We start from the raw sequence: 12,199 nt of genomic DNA, 5'->3' as shown, positions 1-12,199 counted from the left end.
TTTAGTGGATATTTTTACTTTTGATACTTGACATGTGTAATAATCCATAATTTCAGCTGGTTGTTAATACTGTTAATATTTGCTAAGGTGTGTTTAAAACTGCAGTTAATGTAGGAATTTTGAGGTCATGAGCAAAAGCAAAGAAAAAGTTTATTTACGTAGTACTACTGAAGCACTCAATAAATCACTTAACAAATCTTGAAAGCATGTGACCAAAAACCTGATGAAAATACACTTTAATGATAATATCTTAGACTTTCTATAAATGATTCTGTTAGCAGTAGTTTAAAAATAACCACTGTTCATATGTCAAAGCAACAAGTTTAAATTGTTCAAATATATAAGAGACTATGGCATTTTTGCCCGTATTATATATTAACTAATTATCATTACAATTATCGTGCTTGTGGGCTTTGAAAAGCCAGCCAGCTTTGGCTGGCTTTCCTGCTCAGGTGTGCTTTGCTGTAGGCAGGCTTTAGTGTCCAGCAATTTCCTTCATTTCTGTAGAAAATGACACCTGTAGGAAAATTGAGGCAATATTTCTAGGGGATTGTTGGGCTTTTGCAAGGGCCTTTGCCCAGGCATACACAACCTTCTTTGAGTACTGCTGCAGATTAGTAATTGCTGGCACATAGATCTTCTCCTCAGCTGTTCTGGCCTTAGCAGGTGATTCAAAGACCTTTTGCCTGTGTCACTCATCAGTGAGGTCTTCCTAGACCATCAGAGAGGCTGGCTGTATCTATGCAGCACTAGAAAGCAGTGTCTATTGTACATGTAGCTGTGTGGACAAATCTTAGATTGACTGTGAGAACAAACGAATAAAAAGAAGGGATGGACAGGTACCATGGAAGTGACAGAAAAAGTTGTTCAGGATGTGGGGTCCCGGGTATAAGATATTTTATTACTGTTATTATTTTGCAATACTGTGTTTGAACTCAGGGTGTGTCACATACTATCTAAACACTCTGCCAGTTCACTACATCCCAGTTATTTTAAAAGGTTAATTTGAAACAGGCTCTTGCTAATTTTTCCATATTGATTTAGAATTTGCCATCTTCTTCCTCAGTCTACTGGTTAGCTGGGATGGTATGAGTGTCTGTATTCCTGCCTCTGCCTTTAGCTTGAATGTAGTTACAGATTCATGAGTGTATACACCTGTCAATATCTGTCAGATTGGGTACTTTGTACCATGTATAGCTTAATGTCTTTTTGTTAGAATATATATATATATGTATATATATATATATATTAGAAGGGGAAATAAATTATTATTGTAAACAAAAATTACTCAATACAGTGGACAGAAGGTAACTAGAAAAAGAAATTTCAATTTGAACGGAACAAAGAGAAAACTACTTTTATAGAGAAGTCATCATGTCATAACTTTGCTTCCATATGTTTTTATCATTATTGTTTTGAAACAGGTTTCACTATATAGCCTTAGTTAACCTGAAATTTATTTATCTACCCAGCTGTCCTCAAACTTGTAGACAATTCTGCCTTTCCACATTCTGGGATTATAGTCCCATACCATCACCTCTGGCTTCTGTCAAGTTTTGATTGATGGTCAGGGAATTGTTTAAACTATCAAGGTTAGGGATTTAGTGTAGAGGAATCCTGAAGATTGGTTAGTCACCTGCCCTAGTTTTGTGACTTTGGCAAGTCAGCCTTTCTCTGTTTGGGCCTTTCTTCTCTGTAACACAGGACTGTAGAAGCACAGTGAGTGCTCAGAGGGTGGAAGGAGCACTAACACTGCTAGGATTCAGGCCAGATTGTTTTGAGCAAGTAAACTGAGTGCCCTAAGTTTACCCCCCAGGGACTGGTTTCTTTGGGGTTGGATAGGAACTCTGATGACTTTTGTGCCTTATATGTTTCTGATAGGGTCATCAAGCCACTAGGTGACTTCCCATATGTTCTCCATTGTCAGGTCACCTCTGCTAGCTTACTTAGGGTTTTATTACTGTGAAGAGGCAGTGTGACCTAGGCAACTCTTATAAAGGACAACATTTAATTGAGGCTGGCTTAAAGATTCAGAGGTTCAGTCCATTACCATCATGGTGGGAAACATCCAGGCAGATATGGTGTTGGAGGAGCCAAGAGTTCTACATCTTGATCTTAAGGCAGCAGGAGACTTGTCTTCTACAAGTAGCCAGGAGGAGGGTCTCATAGGCACTCAGTGAAGCCTGAGCATAGGAGACCTCAAAGCCTGCCTACACAGTAACACACTTCCTCTAACAAGGCCACACTTATTCCAACAAGGCCACACTTCCTAAACAGTGCCACTTCATAAGGGCTGAGCATATTTAATCTGCCACATCTGTCTGTCTCAGCATTGTTTTGAGTTCATTAATTATTTTCTTTGCTCAATAATCAGCTCATTGCTCAAAAGTACCATATTTCTGATTGCTTATTGTAGATCAATTTTGACATTTTGTGGGTATTGGTTTTTGTTTGTTGATATTTAAATGCATTTGCTATTTACTGGCGAAAAAATTTGGTATTTTTAAATATTTTGCTTAAATTTGAAAGACTTAGTTTTATTAACATGTTAGCTCTTAACAATTCATAAACCTACCAACATGAACTTCTAAGAGGATGAAAATTGGTTCTATTTTTGTCAGCTAGACGCTGTGGTTTGTGAAAACGGGATCTCTGGAGTCAAGGGTTTAATGCTTTGCAGATGTTAATCAGAGAACAGTTCTACAGTATCTAATTCAGCATTGGGAATAGGGAGCCAGTGGAAATCCATCCACTGGGCCAGATGGAACTTGAGGAAATTGTAAGCGTGTATCCCTTGAATCTGCTTGCCTATAGATTAGAAGGACAATATTATGCCAGACAAAGCTTGGGATTGAGAGGCATGCTGTAAAGATCATTGGTGAGTTTAACAGCCCAGAATGGGTATGTATGCTCTGCTTAGAGAGGACACTGAGCTGGTGCCAGTGTGATGGATTCCAAGTTGATAATTTTAACAACTACCCAGAGAGGTGAAGCTCCTGCACTGGTAAATCGCATCCCATCTTTAGGTCTTTTTGGTTGAAATTAGGGCATCTCCGAATTGTTATTTCATCATTGATATGGAGATTTGGAGAGCAGCCCACTGAAAGTATAGTTTCTTTAATTCTCCCCTGCCTCTGTGACTTACAGAAACCACCAGAATCACCCTCTGTTTCATGGTCTTGGACTGATTGGCTTGTAGAGGGTCTTGAAATGGCATAAGATTCTTTTGTTTTCAATAAGATAAATCCAGTTTCTCTAAAGTTTTTAGATTTATTGTCTTGTCTCATTGCAAATTAGCTTGTTTGCTGTGTGTTTGATTCAGAATGTTGTAATTGATGTCATTAGCTGAAAGGCAAGTGTGATGTAAATGAGGGTATCCAGTCTTATGACTTGGTCTGCCTTTCCTTTTGCACTCTGCAGGGCTGGAGGTCCGTTGGGTGGACTGCTACTTTCCTTTTACCCACCCTTCCTTCGAGATGGAGATCAACTTCCGTGGAGAATGGCTTGAAGTCCTTGGCTGTGGGGTGATGGAACAGCAGCTTGTCAATTCAGGTAAGAAAGAATTCCACACTGCACTTACAGGTTTCCTAGAGGATCCCTGTATTCTCTTGTGACCTTATTTGCATAGTCACCTAAGGTCATGTCCCCAGGAGCAGCATCCACCCTTTGGAGGATTCCCTTGAGGCCCATTTCTAATGCTAAATTTGTCACTTCCCATTTTGCAAATGAGTCTTCTCTTTGTAGGTCCCCTTTATCAGCTCTTGAAGGCTAGATTTGGATCTTAAGATCCACTCCTTTGGGTGGAGGTGGAGTTGTGTGCTGGCTTTGTAACTGCCCCAAAGTCACTTGGATATGTGTCACATGAGTGCAGTTTGTCTTTCCAGCTATTCAAGAATAAAGCTAATATATAATCCTCTTTTGTTTTTATTGCATTCTGTTCAATAGCCAGAATTCAGGAGAGATTTTATAACTACACTACAGCCCCAAAATAAAACCACACAGGCCCATGCTGCCTAGTTACTCCCTAGTGTCAGCAAAGGTATTGCCATCTAGTGAGGCAGTGTGGAGAGACACGGTAACTGACTAATTTCTAACAAAATCTGAGAAAGCTCTTTGCATTTCTTCTTTGGGAGATCATTGCCTAATAAAAATGATACCATTTATACTTGCTTTCAGAGATGTGTGTTTTGAAAATATCATTATCTAAATTTAATTATAAAAGCTTTCTTTTTCTTTTTTTTTTTTGAGCACTAGGGATGTTTGCTTAGTGTGCATAAATCTCTGGATTTGATCCCCTGGACATAGTGATGCAGGTCTGTGATCCCATCCCTCAGGGGCTAGAGGCAGAGGACCAGAAACTCAAGGACATCCCCACTTTGGAGTGAGTTCAAGACCTGGGTATGATACTTGAAGCAGTCTCAAACACACCAAGTAAATCTGCGTGTGTATACACAGGTATATACTGTGTAGTCCAGTTTCCTGGTGAAAGGAGAGATTAGGCAGAGACACACCAAGAAGAGAGGGACTGATGCGGACTGTTGCCTGCTCAGTGCCCTCCTCTCTCTGCATTTTGGCCTTGGAAAGGGACATTTAGAATGTGGTCCTGGAAGAGCCTGTGTGGCCTCAAAAACTGATGATCACACAAATGACTTGAAGTCAGAGAGCCCAAGATCTGTCCAGGCTTTCCTTGAGGGCTCCTCACTCCATAGTGCTCCTCACACAGGCAAATGCCTCATAGACAGCTTTCCCCTGTATGTGAAGCTGACCTAGGGATGAGGGGTGGAAATTAGAGCCTGAGAGGAAGTCATGGTCCTCAGTTGCTCTTGGCTGTTTGAAAACTCAGGCTGATCTGTGACAGATGAATACACTTTGTGATCCTTGGTTTTCTTGTAGTTGAACTGGACGTAAGGATGTAAAATCTCTATACCATAGCTAGTTGAGGTACTGAATGAAAGGTGTTTAGGAAAAAGTCTGACACACAGTAACAGTGGAGTAGAGATTAATTGCCCATGTTACACTATCCAGAATTTTGCAAATGCTTAGAGCCATTTGTCAACAATCAAGTTGCTGCAAAGTTGTACGCATGAAGCTTAAGTATTTTGGGGAGAGGGAGACTAAAGCAATGGAAAAAACCAGTTGATATTATAGAAGGGCACCTGTGTAGAATCTGCTGCTTGGACTTGAAGTTAGTCTCTACGAACACAGAAAAGTCTGTCATACTAACTTCTCCTGATGATTTAGCTCCTCCCACCCCACCCTATCTCTGCTGTTTTCAGGACAATATCGTGTGTCTTGTGGTAAGTTTCCCACCAGGATGTCTCTTGCTTGATGCCTCTGTCTGTTCATATGGGATATGGAATACAAACATCTGAAGTTATTACCACAGATGCCACTGGCTGTGATTGTACCAGGAGGAGATTTATCATTCATTGAGCCTTTATGCGTTTTACATTATGCAAGGCAGAGAAGAAGGTTTGTAATGCAAAATAACTTAAAACATAGAATCTTTTTCTATTATGGCTAATCATAGTGATCATCTTGACCACATGTAGAATCAGCAAAAGCCTAGCAGTTGAGAAGTTTCCTTGATTTGACCATTTGAGGTAGGATGACCCACTCTAAATCTAGGTTACAACTGCTGGTCTCAGCCCATATAAAAGGACCTGGCAAAAGGAAGCTTTCTAATTTTGCCTGCTTACCCTCACTCTCATTGTGCTGTTGTTTAGGCATTCCTTCAGTGGGATTAGAACCTACTTCTACATTCCCATGTAGACTGAGATATCCTGCCTCATGGGATGAACAACTACTGTATTCTTAGCCTTTCTATCAGGAGATGGTGATTGTTGGACAGGTCAGGCATGAGTCTGTAAGCTACTTTAATAAATCTCTCTCTCTCTCTCTCTCTCTCTCTCTCTCTCTCTCTCTCTCTCTCTCACACACACACACACACACACACACACACACACACACACACACACACACTCATTCTACCAGTTCTGTTCCTCCAGTGAACTCTTGACATAATTTCCTTGCCTCCTTGTTGAACTGTGAAATGGACTCTTAGGGAACCTGTGTAAATCTGTTCATTATCAGTTTCTATTGTGAAACAATTATTGTTTGCCTGCTGGGTTAAGCATTTTTTTTTCTTGCTGTCTTTCTATGGCTAATTGGAAATAGAGTTAGTATTTTTCTCTTTGAGACTGTCCTGACACACCAACATAAAAAACGGTAAAGGTACCGTGCAGTAAGTATTTGTCATAGGAATGAATAATAAACACAGTGAAAGAAGGGGAAGAGGAAAGATTACGTCAGAGATTCTCAGCGATTCTCAGCGTGGACTCACAATAGGAGATGGCAATGTGTGTCTCTAGGTGAGTCAGCTTCCTGTTTCCCAGGAATTCCATTTGTCGTCACTGCTGCCACTCAGTTACGTTTCTGTTGTGCTTTCTCTGGGAATGTAAGTCTGTTTCTTTTCTGTCCTTTGATAACCCATCTCTGTAGTTTCTATATGGTTCAGTGTTAGTGATCCAAGTTCATCAACTTTTAAAGGGTGTTACCCTTGGTATAGCCTTGGTTTGCTAGGTACTCTAGATGTGCTGTTTAATATCATTTTCTTTTTTTTTTTTTAACATTTTATTTTCAATATTCTTTGTTTACATTCAAAATGATTTTCCCTTTCCTGGTGTTTCCCCCCCCCCCCCAATAAGTTCCTTAAGCCCTCTTCCCTCCGCCCATTCTCCTATCACCCCCCCTCCTACTTCTCTGTCCTGCTATTCCCCTACAATGATGGAACAAGCATTTTCAGGACCAGGGACTTCTCTTTCCTCCTTCTTGGGAGTCATTTGATATGTGAATTGTGTCTTGGATATTCAGAGTTTCTGAACTAATATCCACTTATCAGTGACTATATTCCAAATGTGTTCTTTTGTGATTAGGTTACCTCACTTAGGATATTTTCCAGATCCAACCATTTGCCTAAGAATTTCATGAATTCATTGTTTTTAATTGCTGAGTAGTATTCCATTGTGTAAATTTACGACATTTTCTGTATCCATTCCTCCATTGAGGGACATCTGGGTTCTTTCCAGCTTCTGGCTATTATAAATAGGGCTGCTATGAACATAGTGGAGCATGTATCCTTATTGCATGTTGGGGAATCCTGGGTATGTGCCCAGCAGTGGTATTGCAGGGTCCTCCGGAAGTGTTATGCCCAGTTTTCTGAGGAACTGCCAGACTGATTTCCAGAGTAGTTGTACCAACTTGCATTCCCACCAGCAGTGGAGGAGTGTTCCTCTTTCTCCACATTCTCACCAATAACTTCTGTCTCCTGAGTTTTTAATCTTAGCCATTCTGACAGGTGTAAGGTGAATTTTCAGAGTTGTTTTGATTTGCATTTCCCTAATGACTTTGATGTTGAACATTTTTTAAGGTGCTTCTCAGCTATTTCAAGTTCTTCAGGTGAAAATTTTTTGGTTAGCTCTGTACCCCATTTTTTAATAGGGTTATTTGGCTCTCTGGAGTCTAACTTCTTGAGTTCTTTGTATATATTGAAAATTAGCCCTCTAGTGGATGTAGGGTTGGTGAAGATACATTCCCAATTTGTTGGTTGCCGTTTTGACTGCTTGACTATGTCCTTTACCTTATAAAAACTTAGTAATTTTTTGAGGTCCCATTTGTCGATTCTTGATCTCAGAGCATAAGCTATTGGTGTTCTATTCAGGAACTTTTCCCCTGTGCCCATGTCCTCAAGAGTCTTCCCCAGTTTCTTTTCTATTAGTTTCAGTGTGTCTGGTTTTATGGGGTGGTCCTTGATCCACTTGGAGTTGAGCTTAGTACAAGGAGATAAAAATGGATCAATTTGTATTCTTCTGCAAGCTGACCTCCAATTGAGCCAGCATCATTTGTTGAAAAGGCTATCTTTTTTCCACTGGATGGTTTTAGCTCCTTTGTCAAAGATCAGGTGACCATAAGTGTGTGGGTTCATTTCTGGGTCTTCAATCCTATTCCATTGATCTACCTGCCTGTCATTGTACCAATACCATGCAGTTTTTATCATTATTGCTCTGTAGTACTGCTTGAGGTCTGGGATACTGATTCCCCCGGAAGTTCTTTTACTGTTGAGAATAGTTTTAGATATCCTGGGTTTTTTGTTATTCCAGATGAATTTGAGAATGCTCTTTCTAACTCTATGAAGAACTGAGTTGGGATTTTGATAGGGATTGCATTGAATCTGTAGATTGCTTTTGGTAAGATGGCCATTTTTACTATATTAATACTGCCAGTAAATCTGATGGGGTATTTGACCAAGAGTTTACAAAATAATAAAAACATACTTCATTGTACTTTGAATCCCTGATGTCCCTCAAAGCTCATGTATTAAAATATTAGTTTCCAGGTTGGTGCTATTGCATGTGGGGTGTTTTTGGAAGGAAGATGGGTTACTGGACACATACCCTTATAGGGTATTTGGGCTCCTTCCTGTCTATGACCGCTATGATGTGAGTAATGTACTCTGATTATAGTGTACTGCCGTACCCCCCCCCCCCCCCCCCCCCGTTTAAAACACTGAGCTAACTAACCACGGACCGACACCTCACAAGCCAAGTTCCAGCATGCTTTGAAATTACTGTGTTTGTGATCAATTGAATTTTCCCCTAATTTTTGTGTAGATGTCAAAGTAAACAATATTTTCTCATGAAGATGTTTGCTATTAACCTTTTTGTGATCTGCTCCATCCCCAACCCTATCTTGAAACCACTGACAGATGATTCTGTTTCAGCTTTTCTTTTCTATTGTGTTCTGTCAATGTATTCTGCAGTTTTTAACACTATTGCTCTGTAGTACTGCTTGAGGTCTGGGATACTGATTCCCCTGGAAGTTCTTTTGCTGTATGTATGGTCAACATGTATTTTTTTTCTAGCATTTATTCTTTCCCTTAGCATACAGCAGTTTTGATCGCTCAAGGACTCATGGGTGATGCCTCTGTCACTTACTCTCTGCACTTAAAATGGTGAGGGGGTTGTGCCAGGGCTCCTTTACCTCACTTCCTCCACCTCTGTTAAGGTGTCAGTCAGTGTGTAACAGTTCCTTGCTGTTCATTTTGAACAGTGTTTCATTGTGTAGACACACTTCAGTCTGTTTGCCCATTTTTGTGTGTATGTATTTTCAGAGTGATCATTTAAGAGAGATCTCTTCAAATATGGACATAGTGTTTATCCTATTTTGGAATAGGTAACCAGCTTTTCTGATATAAAAGCTTTCTGCAATAACCGAAAACAATAAAGTATGTAAAAGAGATTAACATTGATTCCATGATTACCTAAACCAAGTATCAAAATATTAAGCATATAAGTGTGCTTATCACATGTCTCAGTATGGAATCCCATGTTTCATAAAAGTCAAATCATTTTCTGAATGAATGTTATTGAAGTAATATCCCAGTGGTGTTCACTGGGATATCCCAATGCCTGCTGATTTACCCCTCAGTATTTTATCAGAGCTGAGGAAAAAAAAGAAAAACAACTCTGCTATTATGGAATTCCCTATTTTTTTTCCTTTAATCCCATGAGTTTTTCCTTATATTTTTCAAAATTGGTATTTGGTTATTTCTGCATCTGGCATGTTTTGTTCATAGTGAACATGGCACGAATGTGTTCCCATTGCTGAAGATGAACTTTGTTAATTATCACATGGCATTGTGGTCACTTCCTCATCAGTGGGCTGTTAGAAGTGGTTTTCATACATGTGCCCTTGGGTACTTCTTTAGTGTGTGTCTGGCATGAGGTCTTGTAAATAGAGCCCGTGGCTCTTTCCATTTCTCGTGTATGAGGTAAACAAGGAAAAGCATCCTGGTAGGTCTGTGCTCCAACCATGCTCATGGGCGGCACCTTACAAGGTCAGTCACTCCCTGCACTTAAAATGATACAGCGTTTTGTGTCAGGGCTCCTTTAGTTCACTTTTTCTGTCATGACTGTGGGTGAACATGCTTCTAGTACTGTTTGTCACCAGATTTTCTGATGTCACTTTTTCAAGTGACATCCTTTTAGATGCTAGGAAATCTTCACACTTTCTTTTTAATTCTCTCCTCTCAGGTTAGATTTTTACTTCCTTCCCTGTTAGAACATTTGGCCTGTCCTTTCATCCTTGTGAGATAAACATCTTTGTATGAGGTAATTCTTTCCTGAAGCTTATTTATATTAGAATATTGCATACCCCTTCTCCTTAATTACCTATTTATTGTCATATTTACATTTATCAAGCCTGCCTGCATTGAAAACCTTATAATTCACTGTACATTTCATTCATTCTATTTCTTTTCCCTTGGTGTGTAACTTTCCCTGAGGTGTTTCTTCCTGACCATGTGTGCAGGGGATGAATTCCCTAGACTTGTTCTGTCTGACACATCTTTCTCCCTTCTTTATCATGAAGGATATGTTTATTGAATATAGAATTGCAGACTGATAGCTGTTTGCTTTTCCTTAGCATTTCAAACTGCTGTCTTCTGCTTGGGGTTGAATGAATAAATCATCATAATTTCAATAGCCTATAATTGCTTATCTATCTATACAATCTTGCCCTTTATTTATTTGTTTGTTTGTTTGCTACTTTCAGGTTTTTTTTTCCAGTCTTGGTTTTCAGAAATGTGATTTTTCTATTTTCAGCTGTGGTTTTCTTTGATTTTACTTAACTTCTTTTCCCCTTTCTCTGTCTTTACCCCACAAAGACTCTGATTCTCCTTGTCTTTTATTTTAAAAAAATCCTTTTTATATACATGTTTTGCTTGCATGTGTGTCAGCATTGACATTAAATGCCTGGTGGCCCCTCTAGAGGCCACTCTAGAGGCCAGAAGAAAGTGCCAGATTCCCTAGAAACAGAATTAAAGGTGCTCGTGAGCCATCAGTTCCTTGGGTGCTTGGAAGCCAATCTGGTCCTCTGGATGAATGGAGTCTTCTTGCTCTTAACCTCTTCCCTCCCCTTCCCTCCCCTTCCCTCCCCTTCTCTCCCCTCCTCTCCTCTCACCTTCCCTCTCCTCTCTTCCCTTCCCCCTTCTCTCTTCCTCTCCCTTCCCCTCCTCTCATCTCCTTGGCCTCCCACTTCCCCCCTCTTCTCCCCTCCCTTTCCTCAACCTCCCCTCAGGTCTCCTTTTCTCTGTGGTAGTATCTTCACTCCTTACTTCCCCCCCCCCCCCCCAACAAGCATTAGTCTGCATTTTTTTCTACCTTGAGTTGTGCACAGTGTGTTAACCTGCTTCTACATTTTTTTTAAAAGCATGCTCTTTTATTGAAAAAAGAAGTAAAAACATTTTATGATAAAATTGAAGATTTACATAGAAAATATTTCTGGTAAAATAGAAGAGTTATATAGAAAAACATGTCAAAATTGACACTTTTCATGGAAAATTAAAGAGTACAAGTGGTAGACATAAAAAATTGCTAAATGAATTAAAAAAGTATGTAGAAACATTTTATGATAGAATTGAAGATTTATGTAGAAAATATTTTTTGATAAAATTGTAAAAAATGTAGAGAAACATGTTAAAATTGAAGATTATCATGAAAATTTGTATATAGATATAATAATGGTAGGCATAAAAGTATTCCTAAGTTGATTGAAAGTAGAATTATAAACATTTTCTGATAAAGTTGAAGATTAACATGGAAAATATTTCTGATAAAATCGAAGAAATATATAGAAAAACATGTTAAAATTGAAGATTATCTTGGAAAATTATACAGATAAAATGGTAGGCGTAAAAATAATTCTATGTTGATTGAAAGTGGAATTATTAACATTTTCAGGTAAAATTGCAGATTTATATGGACAATATTTCTGACAAAATTCAAGAAATATATAGACAAACATGTTAAAATTGACTATTTCATGGAAAGTATACAGATAAAATGGTAGACATAAAAACCTTTCTAAATTAATTGAAGGTGGAATTAAAAACATTTTGTGATAAAATCAGAGATTTACATGGAAAACATTTCTGATGAAATAGAAGAAATATATAGAAAAACATGTTAAAATTGAAGATTATCATGAAAAATAATGAAGATAAAATGATAGACATAAAAACATTACTAAATTGAAAGAGGAATTACAAATGTTTTCTGATAAAATTGAAGATTTACATGAAAAATATTTCTGTTAGTCTATGTCTTTTTATTGGGGAATTGAGTCTACTTATGTTAAGAGA

General features: G+C 38.7%; 1 protein-coding gene across 5 annotated transcripts in view; it reads left to right on the top strand.

Annotated features, from left to right (window-relative positions):
* Fars2 (phenylalanyl-tRNA synthetase 2, mitochondrial) overlaps positions 1–12,199 on the top strand; it is a 481,251-nt gene that overhangs the window by 132,448 nt on the left and 336,604 nt on the right. For all 5 annotated transcript variants that reach the window (XM_052156697.1, XM_052156696.1, XM_052156694.1 and 2 more), the window contains one exon: positions 3,421–3,552. In XM_052156697.1, the coding sequence (XP_052012657.1) occupies positions 3,421–3,552 (132 nt within the window). The remainder of the gene's footprint in view (positions 1–3,420; positions 3,553–12,199) is intronic.

This window comes from Apodemus sylvaticus, chromosome 14 (genome assembly GCF_947179515.1).
Source record: "Apodemus sylvaticus chromosome 14, mApoSyl1.1, whole genome shotgun sequence".
Taxonomy (NCBI): domain Eukaryota; kingdom Metazoa; phylum Chordata; class Mammalia; order Rodentia; family Muridae; genus Apodemus; species Apodemus sylvaticus.
Note: the sequence above shows the minus strand (reverse complement) of the source record. Positions and strands in the feature narration are given on the sequence as shown.